Here is a 25,445-nt window from a genome sequence, read left to right as displayed (position 1 = left end):
CCTCCTCTATGTATGACGCGCGTGACACTTACTGTACATCTCTCTCTCTCTCTCTCTCTCTCTCCCTCTCTCTTCTCTCCTTCCAGTTTTGCCCGTCTGTTCAGTTCCTCGGCCAGTCCTCCACCAGTCAAGCGTCCATACTACAGCGTCAACATCCACTACAAGTCCCCATCCCCTGCAGGCTTCCCCCAGAGACGCAGCCACACCATGTGTCAGATCTCTACCTCAAACCGAACCCTGGAGTTCTTCCCAGAAGAGTGAGAGAAAAACACACACCAACCTTTTTTATTTACATTCTTCCCTCACTCTGTCGCCGTCCATACCTTCATCCCTCTATCCCTCCACCCCTCTCCCTCTGATCGTCCTCCATCTCTGTCCCTCCCTCCTTCCCATCACTCTATCCCTCCACCCCTCTCTCCCTCTGATCGCCCTCCATCTCTGTCCCTCCCTCCCTCCTTCCCATCCCTCTATCCCTCCACCCCTCTCTCCCTCTGATCGCCCTCCATCTCTGTCCCTCCCTCCTCCCATCCCTCTCCTTCCTTCCGTCCCTCCCTCCCTCTTATCTCTCCATCCCTCTATCCCTTCCTCCCTCTATCCCTCCCTTGTCCACCCTCTAACATTGTAGAGTTAGTTGTCTATGCATGTGTAGGGGAGAGTTTGGGGTTGCACTGTCTTAAGTGTAATCCTACAGTATGTGTATGTGTGAGATAATGTTTTCCCTAATTTAAACTCAGCAAAAAAAGAAACGTCCTCTCACTGTCAACTGCGTTTATTTTCAGCAAACTTAACATGTAAATATTTGTATGAACATAACAACAATTGAGACATAAACTGAACAAGTTCCACAGACATGTGACTAACAGAAATTGAATAATGTGTCCCTGAACAAAGGGGGGGTCAAAATCAAATGTAACAGTCAGTAACTGGTGTGGCCACCAGCTGCATTAAGTACTGCAGTGCATCTCCTCCTCATGGACTGCACCAGATTTGCCAGTTCTTGCTGTGAGATGTTACCCCACTCTTCCACCAAGGCACCTGCAAGTTCCCAGACATTTCTGGGGGGAATGGCCCTAGCCCTCACCCGCCGATCCAACAGGTCCCAGACGTGCTCAATGTGATTGAGATCCAGGCTCTTCGCTGGCCATGGCAGAACACTGACATTCCTGTCTTGCAGGAAATCACGCACAGAACGAGCATTATGGCTGGTGGCATTGTCATGCTGGAGGGTCATGTCAGGATGAGCCTGCAGGAAGGGTACCACATGAGGGAGGAGGATGTCTTCCCTGTAACGTACAGTGTTGAGATTGCCTGCAATGACAACAAGCTCAGTCCGATGATGCTGTGACACACCGCCCCAGACCATGACGGACCCTTCACCTCCAAATCGATCCCGCTCCAGAGTACAGGCCTCGGTGTAACGCTCATTCCTTCTACGATAAACGCGAATCCGACCATCACCCCTGGTGAGACAAAACCGCGACTCGTCAGTGAAGAGCACTTTTTGCCAGTCCTGTCTGGTCCAGCGACGGTAGGTTTGTGCCCATAGGCGACGTTGTTGCCGGTGATGTCTGGTGAGGACCTGCCTTACAACAGGCCTACAAGCCCTCAGTCCAGCCTCTCAGCCTATTGCGAGCACTGATGGAGGGATTGTGCGTTTCTGGTGTAACTCGGGCATGTTGTTGCCATCCTGTACCTGTCCCGCATGTGTGATGTTCGGATGTACCGATCCTGTGCAGGTGTTGTTACACGTGGTCAGCCACTGCAAGGACGATCAGCTGTCCGTCCTGTCTCCCTGTAGCGCTGTCTTAGGCGTCTCACAGTACGGACATTGCAATTTATTGCCCTGGCCACATCTGCAGTCCTCATGCCTCCTTGCAGCATACCTAAGGCACGTTCACGCAGATGAGCAGGGACCCTGGGCATCTTTAATTTGGTGTTTTTCAGAGTCAGTAGAAAGGTATCTTTACTGTCCTAAGTTTTCATAACTATGACCTTAATTGCCTACCGTCTGTAAGCTGTTAGTGTCTTAACGACCGTTCCACAGGTGCATGTTCATTAATTGTTTATGGTTAATTGAATAAGCATGGGAAAAAGTGTTTAAACCCTTTACAATGAAGATCTGTGAAGTGATTTGGAATTTTACGAATTATCTTTGAAAGACAGGGACCTGAAAAAGGGATGTTTCTTTTTTTGCTGAGTCTATTTTTGAGTGAAATCATGATAACCCATCATATTTTGAATCAGTTAGTAGAGTTCTTGCATGTGCCATCATGTTAAAGTGCAAAAGGATGTAAGTATGGTTGCTAGTTCATAGTACTGCTTTGTGCATTGTTCTTAGTGATTAGTGCTAAGTGCAGATCACATATTGTGATTGCTTTTTATTTTGCGCTCTACTCCTGTCTATTGGTGTGTTCTTTTGTTTCCATTCATTTTCTCATGGCTGTTGAGCTGGCTATAGCTTAACTGCTTAAAAACACACAATGCTGCTGTAGCTTCTCTCTTTCTTTGCAGCAGCCTGCCGCGCTTGCTAACGCTTCGCTTCTCTCTCCGCCTCTCCCTCTCTCTCTACGCCTTTCTTTCTTTCTCTCCTCCCTCTGTTCTAGACTGGCCAGTAATGGTGTTGCGTCTCTCCTCAGCGACTCTGCGCTGTCGGCTCGACGTGAGCAGCGCCGGGAACAGTACCGGCAGGTCCGAGAGCACATGCGCCGCGATGACGGCATTATGCAAGCCTGTGGCTGGAGCGTACCGCCACGCTTCAAACAGGTACCGTCTCTCATCCACCTGTCCGTCTGTACGGCCGTTTGCCCACCAAGCTGAGTGTTTAGCAAGCATTCAGCGTCCAAGTAAAATGCCATCCATGCCATCCCAGCTCTGCAGATTTTGCTGCGAAGAGACAGAATCATTAGATCATTTGTTTTGGGACTGTCCATATGTAGCTTGTTTTTGGTTGCAGATCCAGGAATGGCTGAATAATTGCAACATTTACCTGGAGCAAACTCTGCAAATAGCACTGCCGGGTGATTTGAAAAGTCATAGTCAATCGATCAATAATTTAATAATACTTTTAGCAAAAATGTTTATCTTAATTTACAATCTGTAGAAACTATGATCAATCAATCAAATGTATTTATAAAGATGTCACAAAGTGCTATACAGAAACCCAGTCTAAAACCTCAAACAGCAAGCAATGCAGATGTATAAGCAAGATTCTGAACTTTTGTGAAACATCACAGCACAGTTGAAAAATATATGGCGAATAGAAATCAAACTGGATGGTCTTCAGAGATAGATGGGAGGGGTTGAGGGTAGCTGAAGGATGGGATTAAAAACAAACAAATAACTATTGTAAAATACATTGTGTCCTTAAAATGTAAATAGTACGTATACAGTGCATTCTGAAAGTATTCAGACCCCTTGACAGCCTTATTCTAAAATGGATAAAATATTTTTTCCCCTCATCAGTCTACACACAATACCCCATAATGACAAAGTGAAAACATATATATTTACTTTTGTGCATTTTTTTATTTTTTTTTAAGAAGAAGAAAACGGAAATACCTTATTTACAGAAGTATTCAGACCCTTTGCTATGAGACTCGAAATTGAGCTCAGGTGCATCCTGTGTCCATTGATCAGGATTGTGTCGAGGCACAGATCTGGGGAAGGGTACCAAAACATTTCTGCAGCATTGAAGGTCCCCAAGAACACAGGCCTCCATCATTCTTAAATGGAAGAAGTTTGGAACCACCAAGACTCTTCCTAGAGCTAGCCGCCCGGCCAAACTGAGCAATCGGGGGAGGAAGGGCCTTGGTCAGGGAGGTGACCAAGAACCCGATGGTCACTCTGACAGAGCTCCAGAGTTCCTCTGTGGAGATGGGAGAACCTTCCAGAAGGACAACCATCTCTGCAGCACTCCACCAATCAGGCCTTTATGGTAGAGTGGCCAGACAGAAGCCACTCCTCAATAAAAGGCACGTGACAGCCCGCTTGGAGTTTGCCAAAAGGCACCTAAAGGACTCTCAGACCATGAGAAACCAGATTCTCTGGTCTGATGAAACCAAGATTGAACTCTTTGGCCTGAATGCCAAGCGTCACGTCTGGAGGAAACCAGGCATCGCTCATCACCTGGCCATTACCATCCCTACGGTGAAGCATGGTGGTGGCAGCATCATGCTGTGGATATGTTTTTCCGCGGCAGGGACTGGGAGACTAGTCAGGATCGAGGGAAAGATGAACAGAGAAAAGTACAGAGAGATCCTTGATGAAAACCTGCTCCAGAGCGCTCAGGACAACGACCCTAAGCACACAGCCAAGACAATGCAGGAGTGGCTTCGAGACAAGTCTCTGAATGTCCTTTAGTGGCTCAGCCAGAGCCCGGACTTGAACCTGATCGAACATCTCTGGAGAGACCTGAAAATAGCTGTGCAGCAATGCTCCCCATCCAACCTGACAGAGCTTGAGAGGATCCGCAGAGAAGAATGGGAGAAACTCCCCAAATACAGGTGTGCCAAGCTTGTAGCGTCATTCCCAAGAAGAATCGAGGCTGTAATCACTGCCAAAGGTGCTTTAACAAAGTACTGAGTAAAGGGTCTGAATACTTATGTAAATGTGATATTTCAGTTTTTTGTTGTTGTTTTTTTGCCAAAAATTCTAAAAACCTGTTTTTGCTTTGTCATTATGGGGTATTGTGTGTAGATTAATGAAAAAACAAACAATTGAATCAATTTTAGAATAAGGCTGTAACGTAACAGAATGTGGAAAAGGTGAAGGGGTCTGAATACTTTCCGAATGCACTGTAAGCTGGAAGTAGAAGCCTAAGTGTTGTTGTCCATTAGTTTACTCCAATTAGGGGAGGGGTGGTAGGGTTAGGGGGAAATAATAAAGAAAAAAATATATATGGGGGATTGGAAATGATGCAGACAATTACAATGATGGAAGCTACAATCTATCTGCAATATTAAAGCTGATCTACCCCCTAAATATAAACAAATGTATATAAATAAATATGCCATCCATGTAGCAGTCAGAATATAGCATATAGGGCGGTCTCTCTAACTCTATTTCTCCCATAGACTGGTGCTCAGCTGGACAGTGCACTGGAAGGCCCGCTGAAGAAACAACAGGTAAGTTACACCCATAGAGTCCCCCCCTAACCTAGCATGAGCCGCTCTTAGTTACCCCAAAGACCCGTCACAAGACACATCAACAGACACCACAGTCTGACACAACACCTACTATTAAAGTCACAGGCTCCTTTTCACCTTATTTATCACCTGATTTACTTAATAAAAGGCACATCTCAATAGGTGGTCCAGGTATCCTCATGACATGGCACAAGTGGGGGGGCTTTCCTATTTTGTTCTCTATTTACATTACATTTACATTTCTATTTTACCTTTATTTTTTAGCAGGAGTCCCATTGAGATTTAGGTCTCTCATACAAGGGAGCCCTGCATATACACAATTTATAAATACAACATAATACAAATACAAAATTACAAAACATACTCAAGAGAAACAATCACATTCCTCAGCATAGAGGTCCACAATCAACAATTTGAACTGCCTGAGCGGCACCAATACATATAGTTGCAGGGAGCTCTGTAGATTGTTCCATATATGGGGTGCAAAGAAACCAAAAGCAGATTTACCCATCTCTGTGGAGACCGAAGGGATCTCAAGAGTTAGCCATCCCTGAGACAGGGTTTGGTCATTCGTACATCTAAAGTTTATTAATGATGTTAGGTATGGTGGAAGTTTATTGTTCCCGCAAGCAAGGGGGGAGGCCGATGACATAAGAGGGCACCATCAGACCAACTTCTTAAATGGCCCACTACATGAAGTTTGCACTTGTATCTAGAAAACACTATTTTGCTCAAAACATATTTTGTTTACCTTAAGTGTGTATATATTACTGTATTAAAACCTGGGATATTGTTTTTCAACAGGAAAAGTAAAAAAATAGCTGGAGTGCGTCTTTCAGCCCCTAAGCCTTGTCCCAAGACACACATCAACAGACACCACAGTCTGACACAGCTAACTGACTCAATGACCCTGTCCCTCATGCATGTGAAAAGACGCCACTTAACCTTCTGATACAATATCTACCTAAAACCTAAAAGCTCTGTCACCACAATACACACAACACTTACAGTTGAAGTCGGAAGTTTACATACACTTAGGTTGGAGTCATTAAAACTTGTTTTTCAACCACTCCACAAATGTCTTGTTAACAAACTATAGTTTTGGCAAGTCGGTTAGGACATCTACTTTGTGCATGACAAAAGTAGATTTTCCAACAATGTTTACAGACCTATTATTTCACTTAAAATTCGCTGTATCACAAATCCAGTGGGTCAGAAGTTTACATACACTAAGTTGACTGTGCCTTTAAACAGCATGGAAAATTCCAGAAAATGATGTCATGGTTTTAGAAGCTTCTGATAGGCTATTTGACATCATTTGAGTCAATTGGAGGTGTACCTGTGGATATATTTCAAGGCCTACCTTCAAACTCAGCGCCTCTTTGCTTGACATCACGGGAAAATCAAAAGAAATCAGCCAAGACCTCAGAAAAATAATTGTAGACCTCCACAAGTCTGGTTAATCCTTGGGAGCAATTTCCAAATGCCTGAAGGTACCACGTTCATCTGTACAAACAATAGTACGCAAGTATAAACACCATGAGACAACGCAGCCATCATACCGCTCAGGAAGGAGACGCATTCTGTCTCATAGAGATTAACGTACTTTGGTGCGAAAAGTGCAAATCAATCCCAGAACAACAGCAAATGACCTTGTGAAGATGCTGGAGGAAACAGGTACAAAAGTATCTATATCCACAGTAAAATGAGTCCTATATCGACATAACCTGAAAGGCCGCTTAGCAAGGAAGAAGCCACTGCTCCAAAACCGCCATAAAAAAGCCCGACTACGGTTTGCAACTGCACATGGGGACAAAGATCGTACTTTTTGGAGAAATGTCCTCTGCTCTGATGAAACAAAAAATAGAACTGTTTGGCCATAATGACCATCGTTATGTTTGGAGGAAAAAGGGGGTTCTTGCAAGCCGAAGAACACCATCCCAAACGTGACGCACAGGGGTGGCAGCATCATGCTGTGGGGGTGCTTTGCTGCAGGAGGGACTGGTGCACTTCACAAAATAGATGGCATCATGAGGAAGGAAAATGATGTGGATATATTGAAGCAACATCTCAAGACATCAGTCAAGAAGTTAAAGCTTGGTCGCAAATGGGTCTTCCAAATGGACAATGAACCCAAAGTTACTTCCAAAGTTGTGGCAAAATGGCTTAAGGACAACACAGTCAAGGTATTGGACTGGCCATCACAAAGCCCTGACCTCAATCCTATAGAACATTTGTTGGCAGAACTGAAAAAGCGTGTGCGAGCAAGGACGCCTACAAACCTGACTTACTTACACCAGCTCTGTCAGGAGGAATGGGCCAAAATTCACCCAACTTATTGTGGGAAGCTTGTGGAAGGCTACCGGAAACGTTTGACCCAAGTTAAACAATTTAAAGGCAATGCTACCAAACACTAATTGAGTGTATGTAAACTTCTGACCCACTGGGAATGTGATGAAAGAAATAAAAGCTGAAATAAATCATTCTCTCAACTATTATTCTGACATTTCACATTCTTAAAATAAAGTGGTGATCCTAACTGACCTAAGACTGAATTTTTACTAGGATAAAATGTCAGGAATTGTGAAAAACTAAGTTTAAATATATTTGGCTAAAGTGTATCGACTTCAACTGTACCTCTAACCCAACACACATCAACAGATGCCACACAGTCTGACACACCTCCCTCTAACCCCAAAACCCTGTCCCCAAGGAGACACACATCAACAGACACCACACAATCTGACATAAGCTATTGACACAATGCCCCTGTCCCTCAGTCATGTTAACAGACACCCCACAACCTGCTGACACTGTCCCTCTGCTATATCAACCTACCTCCAACCTCAAAGCTCTTCCCCAAGAGACATCAGATATGTCAATAGTGTGGTTATATGGCTATATGTATACAGCAATGTGGGTTTGATTGAATTGAGTGGTAGTGGGAGTGTCTTCTTCTATTGGAGGTCTTGGAGCAGTTTTGTGATTGGAGGCTTTGTCTGTCTGTCTTCTCCCAGGCCAATGAGAAGGAGGACAACCGCATGAAGAATGTCCCTGTTCCTGTCTACTGTCGCCCCCTAGTGGAGAAGGACCCCAACAGGAAGGTAAACAAACAAACAAACAAATATGTACTTGGTTAAAGCCACAATCTGCAATATTTACCGCTGTTCAATCAATCGTCATGTTAATTAATTATATACAGTGTGGAGAACAAGTATTTGATACACTGCCGATTTTGCAGGTTTTCCTACTTACAAAGCATGTAGAGGTCTGTAATTGTTATCATAGGTACACTTCAACTGTGAGAGACGGAATCTAAAACAAAAATCTAGAAAATCACATTGTATGATTTTTAAGTAATTAATTTGCATTTTATTGCATGACATAAGTATTTGATCACCTACCAACCAGTAAGAATTCCGGCTCTCACAGACCTGTTAGTTTTTCTTTAAGAAGCCCTCCTGTTCTCCACTCATTACCTGTATTAACTGCACCTGTTTGAACTCGTTACCTGTATAAAAGACACCTGTCCACACACTCAATCAAACAGACTCCAACCTCTCCACAATGGCCAAGACCAGAGAGCTGTGTAAGGACCTCAGGGATAAAATTGTAGACCTGCACAAGGCTGGCATGGGCTACAGGACAATAGGCAAGCAGCTTGGTGAGAAGGCAACAACTGTTGGCGCAATTATTAGAAAATGGAAGAAGTTCAAGATGACGGTCAATCACCCTCGGTCTGGGGCTCCATGCAAGATCTCACCTCGTGGGGCATCAATGATCATGAGGAAGGTGAGGGATCAGCCCAGAACTACACGGCAGGACCTGGTCAATGACCTGAAGAGAGCTGGGACCACAGTCTCAAAGAAAACCATTAGTAACACACTACGCCGTCATGGATTAAAATCCTGCAGCGCACGCAAGGTCCCCCTGCTCAAGCCAGCGCATGTCCAGGCCCGTCTGAAGTTTGCCAATGACCATCTGGATGATCCAGAGGAGGAATGGGAGAATGTCATGTGGTCTGAAGAGACAAAAATAGAGCTTTTTGGTCTAAACTCCACTCGCCGTGTTTGGAGGAAGAAGAAGGATGAGTACAACCCCAAGAACACCATCCCAACCGTGAAGCATGGAGGTGGAAACGTCATTCTTTGGGGATGCTTTTCTGCAAAGGGGACAGGACGACTGCACCGTATTGAGGGGAGGATGGATGGGACCATGTATCGCGAGATCTTGGCCAACAACCTCCTTCCCTCAGTAAGAGCATTGAAGATGGGTCGTGGCTGGGTCTTCCAGCATGACAACGACCCGAAACACATAGCCAGGGCAACTAAGGAGTGGCTCCGTAAGAAGCATCTCAAGGTCCTGGAGTGGCCTAGCCAGTCTCCAGACCTGAACCCAATAGAACATCTTTGGAGGGAGTTGAAAGTCCGTATTGCCTAGCGACAGCCCCGAAACCTGAAGGATCTGGAGAAGGTCTGTATGGAGGAGTGGGCCAAAATCCCTGCTGCAGTGTGTGCAAACCTGGTCAAGACCTACAGGAAACGTGTGATCTCTGTAATTGCAAACAAAGGTTTCTGTACCAAATATTAAGTTCTGCTTTTCTGATGTATCAAATACTTATGTCATGTAATAAAATGCAAATTAATTACTTAAAAATCATACAATGTGATTTTATGGATTTTTGTGTTAGATTCCTTCTCTCACAGTTGAAGTGTACCTATGATAAAAGTTACAGACCTCTACATGCTTTGTAAGTAGGAAAACCTGCAAAATCGGCAGTGTATCAAATACTTGTTCTCCCCACTGTATATACCCATTGATTCTTGAAGAATATTACTTATTAATGCTTCAAGAACTTAGCCCATCATAACCAAAAAGTTGTTTTACTCCAATGTTTGTTAACGATGTGTGTAAACAAACTATTGTGTAGTTGTGGTGTGCGGCTGGCGTGGACCTGACGGGATGGAAGACGTGCACTCAGGAAGTGATGACAGTAAAGGCTGCCCCCGGCAACGGCGTTACAAATCCTCTAGCCATAGAGGAGGGAGAGGGAGGAGACGGCAAGAACAACCACAGCTCACCAGAGAAGAGACAGGTACTGTCTGGATGTCTATCTCTTGATCTATATGGTTTGTTAGTTAATTTAGCTATTTGTTTTAGTTTGAAAACATACTTATTGCCACTTCTTCCGTTTCTCAACCCCACCTCTCCCTCCTTTCTCTGTCCCTCCCCCTTTCCTTCCCCCAGTCTAAGGAGCTCCGTGAAACAGACACTATGAGTAGCAGAGTCTGGATCCTGACCAGTACCCACTCAGCCAGCAAGGTGTTAAATAATACTTTTTTGAATCTAATCATTTAATTGTAAGTTGTAATTCAACTTGTTGCTGCCATTTGTACAATTAGTCAAATAATGAAAAAACATTATTATCATTATCAAGGTGGTCATCATTGATGCCAACCAGCCCGGCTCGTTGGTCGACCAGTTCAACGTCTGCAATGCCCACGTGCTCTGCATCTCCAGCGTGCCAGGTTAGCGTCAAACCATAACACGACCACATAAAGTAGAATTCCCCACCTGGATCAAATCTACCGCAACATGACCATAGTACTCAACTACCATAACACAATTACTGACCACCCAGACCCCACGTTCTCTGCATCTCCAGCGTGCCAGGTTAGCGGTCAAACCGTAACACAAACACATAGTACTCTTCTATTAGACCAAATCTACCGCAACTTGACAACTTAGCACCCTACTACCATAATAACACAACCAGATCTACTACCACAACATGACCACATACAGTAGCACTCACCATCTGCACCAAATCTACTGCAAGTTGACCACTTAGTAATCTACTGACATAATAACATGACTAACGACCACCTATCCTACACCCTATCTATTAACGCAACACAACCATATAGCACTCTCCACCTGAACCAAATCTACTACCATAACATAACCATAGTATTCAGATCAAATCAACATACTATTCGGAATATATTCAGACCCCTTGACTTTTTCCACATTTTCTTACGTTACAGCCTTATTCTAAAAATGATTAAATTGTTTTTTTCCCTCATCAATCTACACACAATACCCCATAATGACAAAGCAAAAACAGGTTTTTATAAATTTTTACACAAGTTTCCAGACCCTTTACTCAGTACTTTGTTGAAGCACCTTTGGCAGGAATTACAGCCTCGAGTCTTCTTGGGTATGACGCTACAAGCTTGGCACTCCTGTATTTGGGGAATTTCTCCCATTCTTCTCTGCAGGTCCTCTCAAGCTCTGTCAGGTTGGATGGGGAGCGTCACTGCACAGCTATTTTCAGGTCTCTACAGAGATGTTAGATCGGGTTCGAGTCCGGGCTCTGGCTGGGCCACTCAAGGACATTCAGAGACTTGTGCCGAAGCCACTCCTGCGTTGTCTTGGCTGTGTACTTAGGGTCGTTGTCCTGTTGGAAGGTGAACCTTTCCCCCAGTCTGAAGTCCTGAGCACTCTGGAGCAGGTTTTCATCAAGGATCTCTCTGTACTTTGCTCTGTTCATCTTTCCTTCGAGCCTGACTAGTCTCCCAGTCCCTGACGCTGAAAAACATCCCCATAGCATGATGCTGCCACCACCATGCTTCACCGTAGGGATGGTGCCAGGTTTCCTCCAGACGTGACGCTTGGCATTCGGGCCAAAGAGTTCAATCTTGGTTTCATCAGACCAGAGAATCTTGTTTCTCATGGTCTGAGTTCTTTAGGTGCCTTTTGGCAAACTCCAAGTGGGCTGTCATGTGCCTTTTACTGAGGAGTGGCTTCCGTCTGGCCACTCTACCATAAAGGCCTGATTGGTAGAGTGCTGCAGAGATGGTTGTCCTTCTGGAAGGTTCTCCCATCTCCACAGAGGAACTCTGAAGCTCTGTCATAATGAACATCGGGTTCTTGGTCACCTCTCTGACCAAGGCCCTTCTCACCCGATTGCTCAGTTTGGTCGGGCGGCCAGCTCGAATGATGGGGGCCACTGGGTTCTTGGGAACCTTCAATGCTGCAGAAATATTTTGGTACCCTTCCCCAGATCTGTGCCTCGACACAATCCTGTCTCCGAGCTCTACGGACAATTCCTTCGACCTCATAGCTTGGTTTTTGCTCTTACATGCACTGTCAACTGTGGGACCTTATATAGACAGGTGCGTGCCTTTCTAAATCATGTCCAATCAATTGAATTTACCACAGGTGAACTCCAATCAAGTTGTAGAAACATCTCAAGGATGATCAATGGAAACAGGATGCACCTGAGCTCAATTTCGAGTCTCATAGCAAAGGGTCTGAATACTTATATAAATAAGGTATTTCTTTTTTTAAATTTGTATAAATGTGCAAAAATGTCTAAAAACCTGTTTTCGCTTTGTCATTATCGGGTATTGTGTGTAGATTGATGATATTTCATACATTTTAGAATAAGGCTCTAACGTAACAAAATGTGTAAAAAGGGAAAGGGTGTGAATACTTTCCGAATGCCCTGTAATTCCACATCTACTGAACTAGAATCACGTCTAACGTTTGTGTTTTTGTGTGTGGGTGTGCATGTGTCTCTTTGTGTATGTGTGTGTATTTCTGTGTGTGCGTGCTTGTTTCTGTGTTTGCATATGTGCGTTTCTGTGTGTCTGTCTGCAGCGGCCAGTGAGAGTGACTACCCGGCGGGTGAGATCGTGCTGGACTCTGGGGAGGGTGGTGGTGGTGAGGAGACAGGCGGGGTGGAGGGCATGCTAGCAGGCATCACCCTGGTGGGCTGTGCCACCAACTGTAGCGTGGTCCGCAGCAACTGCTCCTCGCGCACCGACACACCCGTACTAGACCGGGGACAAGGTGAGAACCCCAGATATTTATCTACAGTGCCTTCAGAAAGTATTCATATCCCTGAATTCCAAATGGATTAAATATATGTTTTTTCTCACCCATCTACACACAATAACCCATAATGACAAAGTGAAAACATGTTTTTAGAAATGTTAGCAAATTTATTGAAAATGAAATACAGAAATATCTCATTTACATAAGTATTCACACCCCTGGGTCAATACTTTGTAGAAGATCCTTTAGCAGCAATAACAGCTGTAAGTCTTTCTGGGTAAGTATCTAAGAGCTTTTATATCTGTTTGGGCTTTTTGCAGTCAATTTGCAGTCTAAAAACTATTCATAATTATGTTCCGGCCCCCTGACCATACACTCAAGAAAAAATCGGCCGGCGGCTGAATCTAGTTGATGATCCCCGCTGTACAGGTTTACTTATTTTTCCTCTGTCAATTAGGTTAGTATTCTGGAGTAACGACAATGTTGTTGATCCATCCTCAGTTTTCTCCTATCATAGCCATTAAACTGTAACTGTTTTAAAGTCACCATTGGCTTCAAGGTGAAATCCCTGAGCGGTTTCCTTCCTCTCCGGCAACTGAGTTAGGAAGGACGCCTTTGTAGTGACTGGGTGTATTGTAATTAATAACTTCACCATGCTCAAAAGGATATTCAATGTCTGCTTTTTCTTTTCTTTTTTTATCTACCAATAGGTGCCCTTCTTTGTGAGGCATTGGAAAACCTCCCTGCTCTTTGTGGTTGAATCTGTGTTTGAAATTCAATGCTCGACTGAGGGACCTCACAGATTGTAATTGTATGTGTGGGGTACAGAGATGAGGTAGTCATTAAAAAATCATGTTAAACACTATTATTGCACACAGAGTGAGTCCATGCAACTTATTGTGTGACTTGTTGAGCAAGTTACTCATGAACATATTTAGGCTTGCCTTAACAAAGGGGTGTGAATACTTTCTGAAGGCACTGTACTTTACACTGTGTATGTGTCATCAAGCTTGCAATGAGAAAATATAGGCTTTAATTGCGGCACAATTCTTCTTCTTCTTCTTGTCTTTCCTCCCTGTGTCGCTGATGTGGCTCCCCCTCTCAATGGGAGGCTGATTTCGGCTGATTTCGGCTGAATCTAGTTGGGGACCTCTGCTATATACAGTGAGGGAAAAAAGTATTGGATCCCCTGCTGATTTTGTACGTTTGCCCACTGACAAAGACATGATCAGTCTATAATTTTGATGGTAGGTTTATTTGAACAGTGAGAGACAGAATTAATAAATAAAAATCCAGAAAAATGCATGTCAAAAATGTTATGAATTGATTTGCATTTTAATAAGGGAAATAAGTATTTGACCCCTCTGCAAAACATGACTTAGTATTTGGTGGCAAAACCCTTGTTGGGAATCACAGAGGTCAGACGTTTCTTGTAGTTGGCCACCAGGTTTGCACACATCTCAGGAGGGATTTTGTTCCACTCCTCTTTGCAGATCTTCTCCAAGTCATTAAGGTTTCGAGGCTGACGTTTGGCAACTCAAACCTTCAGCTCCCTCCACAGATTTTCTATGGGATTAATGTCTGGAGACTGGCTAGGCCACTCCAGGACCTTAATGTGCTTCTTCTTGAGCCACTCCTTTGTTGCGTTGGCCGTGTGTTTTGGGTCATTGTCATGCTGGAATACCCATCCACAACCCATTTTCAATGCCCTGGCTGAGGGAAGGAGGTTCTCACCCAAGATTTGACGGTACATGGCCCCGTCCATCGTCCCTTTGATGCGGTGAAGTTGTCCCCGTAGCAGAAAAACACCCCAAAGCATAATGTTTCCACCTCCATGTTTGACGGTGGGGATGGTGTTCTTGTGGTCATTCCTCCTCCTCCAAACACGGCGAGTTGAGTTGATACCAAAGAGCTCGATTTTGGTCTCATCTGACCACAACACTTTCACCCAGTTCTCCTCTGAATCATTCAGATGTTCATTGGCAAATTTCAGACGGGCCTGTATATGTGCTTTCTTGAGCAAGGGAACCTTGCGGGCGCTGCAGGATTTCAGTCCTTCACGGCGTAGTGTGTTACCAATTGTTTTCTTGGTGACTATGGTCCCAGCTGCCTTGAGATCATTGACAAGATCCTCCCGTGTAGTTCTGGGCTGATTCCTCACCGTTCTCATGATCATTGCAACTCCACGAGGTGAGATCTTGCATGGAGTCACAGGCCGAGGGAGATTGACAGTTCTTTTGTGTTTCTTCCATTTGCGAATAATCGCACCAACTGTTGTCACCTTCTCACCAAGCTGCTTGGCGATGGTCTTGTAGCCCATTCCAGTCTTGTGTAGGTCTACAATCTTGTCCCTGACATCCTTGGAGAGCTCTTTGGTGGAGAGTTTGGAATCTGATTGATTGATTGCTTCTGTGGACAGGTGTCTTTTATACAGGTAACAAGCTGAGATTAGGAGCACTCCCTTTAAGAGTGTGCTCCTAATCTCAGCTCGTTACCTGTATAAAAGACACCTGGGAGTCAGAAATCTTTCTGATTGAGAGGGGGTCAAATACTTATTTCCCTCATTAAAATGCAAATCAATTTATAACATTTTTGACATGCGTTTTTCTGGATTGTTTTGTTGTTATTTTGTCTCTCACTGTTCAAATAAACCTACCATTAAAATTATAGACTGATCATTTCTTTGTCAGTGGGCAAACGTACAAAATCAGCAGGGGATCAAATACTTTTTTCCCTCATTGTATGTTGGTTTATATATCCCAGCAAACACACTACCACCACTAAACGTTGTTGATATGTCTCTCCCTGTGTCCCTGTCCTCCCCCACCCCCAGCCCTGGTAGCTCCCCCTCTCAGTGGGAAGCTGCACCCAGCCCAGTCAGTTGAAGAGTTATGAGTATAGTTAATAAGCCTTCACATGTTTTTTAAATTCCGATATGATATCGATAGTAAATAAAACAAATTTCAACTGATATCGATAGGGACTTTCCATATTAGTGCCAATCTCTAGTTAATAGGTATAGTTGGTATAGTTATAGTAGTATATAGGGTATAATGTCTCTCCCTGTGTCCCTGTCGCCTCAGCCCCCATGGCTCCACCACTCAGTGGGAAGCTGCACCCAGCCCAGTCAGCAGAGGAGGCCACAGAGGCTACAGAGGTGGCTGAGCCGGCCGCCAAAGAGACAGACGACACCTTGGGACCTCCAGGGCCCTTCATGGAGCACGTCTTCACAGACCCCCAGCCTCCAGTGGTTGATGCTGGCCAATACGACCGGTAAGACACACGATTTGACCAGATTTTAATTGCTAGTAGTTGTAAAGAGAGGGAATATTGCCAGTACATTTTTGAAAAGTTGTCATTAAAAATGTTCAGTTTTAAAAATGTTACTGAAAGTTTATTTACAGTGAGCTCCATAATTCATTGGACAGTGACTTTTTTTGTTATTTTGGTTCTGTACTCTAGCACTTTGAGTTTGAAAGGATACAATGACAATGAGGGTGAAGTGCAGACTGTCAGCTTTAATTTGAGGGTATTTTCATATATATCGGATGAACTGTTTAGAAATGATAGCACCTTTTATACATGGTCCCCCCATTTTAAGGTACTACAAGTATTTGTTAAATTGGCTTCACAGATGTGTGTCGTTAGGCAGGTGTATTCATTTGTGTCGTTAGTGAATGCAGGAGAGTTGTTGATGAATAGCATTGATTCTAGACTTTGCTATTGCCTTTGGAGGTTGTTGTTGTGGTGTGACAACATGAGGAAGACAGCAGTGTCGATGCAAATGAAGCTGGCCGTCATAAGGCTCAGAAATGAAAATCAATCAATCAGGAACATTGCAAAAACCCTGGCCATGCCCAAGTCAACAGTTTGGTTCATCATTAACAAGAAAAAAACAACCGGTGAACTCAATTATGTCAAAAGACCCGGTAGACCGAGGAAGACCACTGTAGTGGATGACCGGAGAATACTCTCTATGGTGAAGAAAACCCCCCTGACAACAGCCCAACAGATCAAAAACACTCTCCTGGATGCAGGTGTAGATGTGTCAAAGTCTACCATACGTAGAAGACAACACCAGCAGGACTACAGAGGGTACACTACAAGATGCAAACCACTGATAAGCCTGAAGAACAGAAAGGCGAGATTACAGTTTGCTAAAAAGCACCTAAAAGAGCCCCAAGAGTTCTGGAAAAAAGTATTGTGGACAGATGAGACAAAGATTAACATGTACCAGAGTGATGGAAAGAGGAAAGTGTGGAGAAAAAAAAGAAATGCCCATGATCCAAAGCATACCACCTCATCCGTGAAACATGGTGGAGGGGGTGTTATGGCTTGGGCCTGTATGGCTGCCAGTGGAACAGGCTCACTTGTCTTCATCGATGATGTGACGGCAGACAGAAGTAGAACAATGAATTCTGAAGTCTATAGAAATATTTTATCTGCTCAGATAAAACCAAATGCCTCCAAACTCATTGGACGGCACTTCATCATGCAACAAGACAATGACCCTAAACATACTGCTAGAGCAACAAAGGGGTTTTTGATGGCCAAAAAGTGGAAAATCCTTGACTGGCCGAGTCAATCACCGGATCTGAATCCAATTGAACATGCATTTTACATGCTGAAGAGGAGACTGAAGGCAATAAGTCCCCAAAATAAGCAGGAACTGAAGATGGCTGCAGTACAGGCCTGGCAGAGCATCACCAGGGAAGATACCCAGCGTCTGGTGATGTCAATGCATCGCAGACTTCAAGCAGTCATTGCATGCAAAGGATATGCGACCAAATATTAACAATGATTACTTTATTCTACATTATGTTAAACTGTCCAATGTTTTTTGATGCCCGAAAAAGGGGGGGACCATGTACAAAAGCTTCTATAATTTCTAAACGGTTCATCCGATATGTATGAATATACCCTCAAATTAAAGCTGACAGTCTGCACTTCACCCTCATTGTCATTGTATCCTTTCAAACTCAAAGTGCTAGAGTACAGAACCAAAATAACAAAAAAATTGTCACTGTCCAATGAATTATGGAGCTCACTGTACATGCACGTTAGTTTGATTTGATTTAGATTTAGTCTAACCTCTACTATTTAAATAATTTAGTCATCTCTCAAAATTTCTGCCGAGACAATAAAGCTAACATGCTACAGTAGTTGGATTTGCCACCGTGTGGACCGTGGTAGTCTCTAGTGGACTTCAAGACAAGTCTCTGTTTGTGTACCCTGTCAGGTGTGCAGGCCAGTCGAAAGAAGAGTCGAACTCCCCACCCCAGGAGACGGAGGATGGAAGCGACGACCCCAAAGCTGACACCAGTGTCGCCCCCACCATGTGGCTGGGAGCACAAAATGGCTGGTGGGTAACTAATCACTAAATGCCTAGCTAGCGGCGGAAATGTAATATTGGACATCATAGTGATGTTGTTTACTGGTTGTTTTCTGGTTTTCTAAAAAGGTGAGAGAAGAAAATCATTTTACAACTCTTGACCACAATGTCACAAAAAACGTCATCATGATTTTTTCGCCAACCAGTTTTGCCTGCAAATGTCTCCCAACCCATAACCCATAACCCTAACCTATAAAACCCTGTCTCTATCTGTCCTTTACATCCTTTCTCCAGGCTTTACGTCCATTCGGCAGTGGCCAACTGGAAGAAGTGTCTCCACTCCATCAAACTGAAGGACTCTGTGCTCAGTCTAGTGTAAGTCCCCCACTACTGACCACTGTCTGCTTTTAGAATGGCCATTTTTACCAGTCCTTGATTTATGTTGTAGTAAATGGGTGCATGTTGCTTTGTGTAAAGTTGGCTTGATTGTCTCTGTTTCAGGCATGTGAAGGGTCGTGTGCTTGTGGCTCTGGCAGATGGGACACTGGCTATCTTCCACAGATCTGAGGGTAACATAAACTTAACCCTAACCTACCTAGTTCTTCTGAGCTCTCACTTATTAACCTTAACCATTAACTGTTTGTTGTGCTCAAAAAATGACATTCCATGAGAGCAACATAGCAACAGTACTTTTTCTAATCATGATTTAAAGCTTTACATCATTTGTTTATGTGTGTGCATGTGTCTGTGCGCGTGTCTGTGTGTGTGTGTGTATCTCTGTATCTCCAGATGGGCAGTGGGACCTGTCTAACTACCACCTGATGGACCTGGGTAGACCGCACCACTCTATCCGCTGCATGGCCATGGTCCATGACAAGGTGTGGTGTGGCTACAAGAACAAGATCCACGTCATCCAGCCCAAGAGCATGCAGATAGAGGTGGGTCACAGGAGGGGTAGAGGAAGTTGCAAAGTAACCTTTTCTGAGACCTGGAGACTCACGTTAGCTTCCAGACACAATGTCAAGACATGAGCACAGTGGGCTAACACAGTCTTGAGTCTATCTGCAGTTATGTCGCAGATAGAGATGGGTTGGGGAGAGGTCATGTAATGTCGCTCCACATTGATAATATTCTGAAATAAATCAATGTAAATCAATCAACCAATCTTCCCTTCTCCACCCTTCACCCCCCTACCCCCTCTCCCCCGTCAGAAGTCCTTTGACGCCCACCCTCGCAGGGAGAGCCAGGTGAGGCAGCTGGCGTGGATCGGGGATGGGGTGTGGGTGTCAATCCGTCTGGACTCCACGCTGCGTCTCTACCACGCCCTCACACACCAGCACCTACAGGATGTCGACATCGAACCCTACGTCAGCAAGATGCTGGGTAGGAAGAACCTAAGCTAAACAGCAGGAATGGAGTCCATTTCCATTTCAATTCAGTCAATTCAGAAAGTAAACAAAAATTCCAATTCCAGTTTTCCTCTAAGAGAAAGAGGTAGAATTGGAATTGCAGTTTACTTCCTGAATTGACTGAATTGAAATGGAATTGACCCCAACCATGCTATCTAGCTCTGGCTAGGCTGGTTGTCCAATATCTGTTTGTGTTGTATAGCCAATTTTTATGTTTGTTGTCATATCAAGACAATTACTATAGGAGTTGCCAAGACAGCTCAAACAGATCAGATCTGGGACCAGCAGGCTAAGCTTCGGCCAACTCATTGATAGGACACCATATTATTTGACCTCACTTTAGACTATTGAGATGCATCCAATGTATGTGTTCTCTCTCTTCTCTCTCTCGCTCGATTGACAGGTACTGGCAAGCTGGGCTTCTCCTTTGTGCGAATAACAGCCCTTCTGATTGGTGGAAACCGCCTGTGGGTGGGGACTGGGAATGGTGTGGTCATCTCCATACCACTGACAGAGAGTGAGTTTGAGTGGCGCGCACACATGCTTTAACCCTACCTCTTTGATTCCACTATTCTGTGTTTTTGTCTGCTTCTGTATTTTAGTTTCCCTTTCTATACTGAACAAAAATATAAACGCAACATGCAACAATTCAAAGGTTTTACCGAGTTACAGTTCATATAAGGAAATCAGTCAATTGAAATAAATTCATTAGGCCCTAATCTATGGATTTCACATGACTGGTAATACAGATATGCATCTGTTGGGGCGTGGGTCAGAATCTGGTGTGACCAACATTTGCCTCATGCAGCGCGAGACATCTCCTTCTCATAGAGTTGATCAGGCTGTTGATTTGTGGCCTGTGGAATGTTGTCCCACTCCTCTTCAATGGCTGTGCGAAGTTGCTGGATATTGACGGGAACTGGAACACGCTGTCGTACACGTCAATCCAGAGCATCCCAAACATGCTAAATGGGTCACGTCTGGTGAGCATGCAGGCCATGGATGAACTGGGACATTGTCATGCTGAAACCTGAGGTGATGTCAGCGGATGAATGGCACAACAATGGGCCTCAGTATCTCGTCACGGTATATCTGTGCATTTAAATTTCCATAGATAAAATGCAATTGTGTTTGTTGTCCGTAGCTTAAGCCTGCCCATACCATAACCCCACCGCCACCATGGGGCACTCTGTTCATAACGTTGACATCAGCAAACCGCTCGCCCACACAACACCATACACGTGGTCTGCGGTTGTGAGGCCGGTTGGACGTACTGCCAAATTCTCTAAAACGACGTTGGCGGCTTATGGTAGAGAAATTAACATTACATTCTCTGGCAACAGCTCTGGTGGAGATTCTTGCAGTCAGCATGCCAATTGCACGCTCCCTCAAAACTTGAGACATCTGTGGCATTGTGTTGTGTGACAAAACTGCTAATTTTAGAGTGGGCTTTTATTGTCCCCAGCACAAGGTGCACCTGTGTAGTGATCATGCTGTTTAATTAGCTTCTTGATATGACACACCTGTCAGGTGGATGGATTATCTTGGCAAAGGAGAAATGCTCACTAACAGGGATGTAAACAAATTTGTACACAACATTTGAGAGAAATATGCTTTTTGTGCGTATGGACATTTCTGGGATCTTTTATTTCAGCTCATGAAACGTGGACCCAACGCTTTACATGTTACGTTTATATTTTTGTTCAGTGTATATCGGTCTGGTTATTTTTCTGTCTTCTCTTATTCCTTGATGGCTTCTCTTAGTTTTTTCTCTTTCTCTCTTTCTTTCTCTCTATTTTATGGCTGGTATCCCTTTACTTGTCCTCCCTGTCCTGATTGTCACTCTTGTCAACTCTCTCCTCTCCTCTCCTCCCTCCCTCCCTCTCTCCTCACTCCTCCTTCTCGCCTCTCCTCCCTCCTTCCCTCCCTTAGCGGTAGTCCTTCATCGGGGACAGCTCCTAGGTCTGAGGGGTAAGTTAGGACTCATTCTGTCCCACAGGGATGATGTCACATACATCTGCCTGCCTGTCTTACCTCCATCTCGCCTTTATCGCTCTCCAACATAGGCCTGGTTCAGTTTCAGTCCTAAGCACCCTTATTACCCTAATGTTCACATATCTGATAGACTGGATAGGTGTGAGTAATATAGTGATTGGACAGGAGTAAGTTATAGTATATGGCACTTGTAGAGATCTGAGAGGATTAGATAGCCCTCCAACAGGACAAGCACATGTTCGTTCATAAGGCTGCCTGCCACCTATCCAGTCATTTTAGATCTGTCAACCACAAAGGGGACGAGGGGCTAGGGGCCGAAATGGAACAGGGACAGAAACAGTGGTCCGGTGGCCTGAATCTGATTCAGGGAAATCACTTTTGTTCACGTGTAACTCTGCATGCTATCTTCAGGTGTTGTAAAGTACTGTATATAATGCATTGGCACACATTTCGAGTATGGTGTTAATATATGTATATGTAGGAGTCATATTAGTATGCTATTTGTGTGATTAATATGGATCATTTCAGTGACTTAGTCAATATATTAGGTAATGGGGTTTTGGGGATGCCTTGTCCCTTCATTATTGCATGTTGATGGCATGTTTTAATATTGCTACTATTTCAGTATTCAGATTTTTTCTTTTTTACCATCTGTAAATTCATAAGTGGATGACCACAGGCTTATTCAGTGGGTTGCCACGTACAGAGAATTTCAGGTAGAAATGTTATGTATAGAGCCAGCCGACACAGTTTCCTATTCTGCATGACTGAGTGGGATGTCTGTTCTATATTACACATTTCTATTTTAAATGCTCTGTAACGATGTAGCCTGCCCAATTGATGGGTCTTATTGGCAAGCTTGCTCTGTGTGTGCTATTGTGATTGAATGATATCATGCATTAATGTCCTTGTCCTATTCGCTGGTCTGTCAGATGTCAGCTGTTCTGATTGGCTATTGATTCCACTCTCATCCCGATAGCCAATAAGGTGTCTCCAACGTCATCCGGCGGCGTGGCCGGGGGTGTGATTCATGTGTATGCGGACGACAACCCAGAGAAAAGCAGCGGCAGCTTCATCCCATACTGCTCCATGGCCCAGGCTCAGCTCTGTTTCCATGGACACAGAGATGCCGTCAAGTTCTTTGTCTCTGTGCCAGGTCAGTTAGTAATCATAATTTGATTTGATAAACGCATTAAATCAAATGTGTAGTTCTTGACTAACTAAACAAGTATTATACCTACTGTCAATACTCTCAACTTGATGTATTTGAAGACTGTGAGGATGGACGAGGTTGTCAACTGGGCACTAAAATGCAAAAGTGGTTCACAGTGTTTAATTTGTGGGTATCTATTGGTAAGGTCCTTTAGTACTATGTGACAACTGCTGATGTAAAAAGGGCGTTATAAATACAATTGATTGACTAATCTGTTTCTCATTACCTGTTTAAAAAAAAAAATATATATATATATAATATTTAATTTTATTTTTCTGTTTTTCTGTCAGGCAACGTGTTGGCCACCCTAAATGGTAGTGTGCTGGACAGCCCGTCAGAGGGTCAGGGGTCCTCGGCACAGCCGGAGGCTGAGGCTCAGAGCGTACACAACGTCCTGGTGCTGAGTGGAGGGGAGGGCTACATCGACTTCCGCATCGGTGAGGAAAATCACACACTCACTCAGTCACGCATGCACACACACACTGCCATATACACCCAAGTCAATGTGGCGCTCTTTTGAATTACTACTACTTGTCTCCAGATTCTCTACCCTTCTGCCCTAGTTGTGCACTTGTTCATTTCACTTTATGGATTTAAAATACCAATCCAATGCTTTTATGTGTGGATGTGCAGAAACACTTCAGTACAAAGGTGACAGACACCGTTCATGTTCATGTTCATGCTGACTGACTCTCACTTCATCTGTGTGTCAGGTGATGGCGAGGACGACGAGACAGAGGAAGGGGAGGTGCCGGGGGGCGCCCCGCAGATGAAGCCTGCCGTGTGCAAAGCCGAGCGGAGCCATATTATCGTGTGGCAGGTGTCCTACGTCCCCGAGTGACACTCCCACCCTCAAGGGTCACCTTGCATCCCCCTGTCCCCCCTTATTGCGCCCAGATTATCACCCCCTTCCCCCATCCTAAAACTAACCCACCCTACCCACCCCGCTCCTCCCTGCCCCTGTATCTACCCCTGGTCATGATGTAACTATCCCTAGGCTTGGGAACGACCCCTCAGCCCCTGTACGTACTATTACACCCCTTTTAACTATCGATATCCCTCCAAAGACCTTGTAACTACCTATTGCCTTGTAAGTATCACTCCCCCAGTCCAGTAACTTTCCAAATACCTTGACTATGACTACCCCCTTCCCCTCCCTCCCTCGCCCTGTTTCTTGCCGCTTCTACCAATGTAATTATCTCCCCCCACCATGAGCCTTGTAACTACCCCTGCCTCCTAACTACCTCCGCTACCCTGTACCTACTCCCTAAGGCCTGGAGTATGTCTTAAATGGCACCCTAGTCCCTATATGGTGCATTACTTTTGATCAGGGCCCATATGGCGCTGGACAAAAGTAATGCACTATATAGGGAATAGGGTGCCATTTCAGACGTACCTGTATTTATTTACCCTGGAAGTACATCTGTATCGCTCCTGTATTGACCTTTGACTTGTAATGGCTTCCATCTGCCCCCAAGCTACTCCCTGATACCTACAATCACCCCTAACCCCTCCCTTTCTTGCCTTGCCCACCTGCATCTTACCAACAACACAAGTACAGGAACATTAAAGACTACTGCGTATTATAACGCCTCTCCAGAAATTACCCAAGATTTGCAGCAACAGCCAACCAGTAATCCCAAAACTATTTATGGTATGACTTACTAAGACCCTCTCCTCCAATCAGCTTTCAGCTCACTGAACCACGCTGGAAACAGAGACAGCTGATTGGTCAAGAGGGATTCAGAGATGGGCGGAGTGAGTGACACGGTCACTAGCAGCTCATTGGTGAGTTGAATGTAGAGAGAGAGAGACTGACAGTTGATTGATTGGTTGGTTCAGGGTGATTTTACCTCAGCCAGCTGTTAGTTAGAAGGTGAGGAGACGTTGTTGAATGTACTGGGAAAAAACAAGATCAGTCTTGAATGCATTGGCCTGTAAATACAGTGAAGTTTGATCAGGAGGTGTGCAGACCTATGGTTCCTTGTCAAAAGTAGTGTACTATATAGGGAATAGGGTACCATTTGGGATACGGATGTAGTTAAAATCATGGGGGATGACTGAGACAGTAAATCAGGTGTAGTGGAGAACAGAGAAACTCTTTTTTTGAAACTGGGATTTTGATTGTTCCACGTTAGAAGCAAGTTTCCAGACAGCCTTATGGACATAGATTGGCCGTGTTTGAATATGTGATGTGGGTAAATTGTGACTGACTGATTGATCTACAAATAATAATGAGTAGTTATTTATGATGTAAGGTGATTTTTAGATCAGTCAGTCGGCTGCACTGTCGATCAAACCCAAACTCTCCTGTAGAGAAAATGGACAGGTAAAGAGGCTGAGTTCTATTTCGGCCTTTGTAAAAACCTATCTAGACGAGGCTAGGGACCGTAATGTAACCGTGCCAAATAGTGGAAGGAGAGAGAGAGCCAGGCATATCCTCGAGCTGTGAGCTGATTGGTTCCTAACTGATTCAACAACTGCCCACTCTACTCTGATTCGCTGTTCCC

General features: G+C 44.4%; 1 protein-coding gene across 1 annotated transcript in view; it reads left to right on the top strand.

The window, feature by feature from the left end:
• Positions 1 to 23,776, top strand: part of LOC311102133 (C-Jun-amino-terminal kinase-interacting protein 3-like) — a gene marked incomplete at both ends in the record, with an annotated part of 72,399 nt that extends 48,623 nt beyond the window's left edge. The window contains 19 exons of the mRNA XM_084143368.1: positions 87 to 257; positions 2,604 to 2,763; positions 5,073 to 5,123; positions 8,162 to 8,248; positions 10,075 to 10,239; positions 10,392 to 10,466; positions 10,582 to 10,672; positions 12,810 to 13,001; positions 16,070 to 16,259; positions 18,226 to 18,348; positions 18,613 to 18,693; positions 18,820 to 18,887; positions 19,108 to 19,256; positions 19,530 to 19,701; positions 20,131 to 20,244; positions 21,660 to 21,698; positions 22,702 to 22,878; positions 23,226 to 23,372; positions 23,649 to 23,776. Coding sequence (XP_083999494.1) covers positions 87 to 257; positions 2,604 to 2,763; positions 5,073 to 5,123; positions 8,162 to 8,248; positions 10,075 to 10,239; positions 10,392 to 10,466; positions 10,582 to 10,672; positions 12,810 to 13,001; positions 16,070 to 16,259; positions 18,226 to 18,348; positions 18,613 to 18,693; positions 18,820 to 18,887; positions 19,108 to 19,256; positions 19,530 to 19,701; positions 20,131 to 20,244; positions 21,660 to 21,698; positions 22,702 to 22,878; positions 23,226 to 23,372; positions 23,649 to 23,776 — 2,380 coding nt within the window. The remainder of the gene's footprint in view (positions 1 to 86; positions 258 to 2,603; positions 2,764 to 5,072; positions 5,124 to 8,161; positions 8,249 to 10,074; positions 10,240 to 10,391; positions 10,467 to 10,581; positions 10,673 to 12,809; positions 13,002 to 16,069; positions 16,260 to 18,225; positions 18,349 to 18,612; positions 18,694 to 18,819; positions 18,888 to 19,107; positions 19,257 to 19,529; positions 19,702 to 20,130; positions 20,245 to 21,659; positions 21,699 to 22,701; positions 22,879 to 23,225; positions 23,373 to 23,648) is intronic.
• Positions 23,777 to 25,445: the final 1,669 nt, after the last annotated feature.

Source organism: Coregonus lavaretus, assembly GCF_964263955.1.
Source record: "Coregonus lavaretus genome assembly, chromosome: 2".
NCBI lineage: Eukaryota > Metazoa > Chordata > Actinopteri > Salmoniformes > Salmonidae > Coregonus > Coregonus lavaretus.
This window is presented reverse-complemented; position numbering and strand designations above follow the sequence as displayed.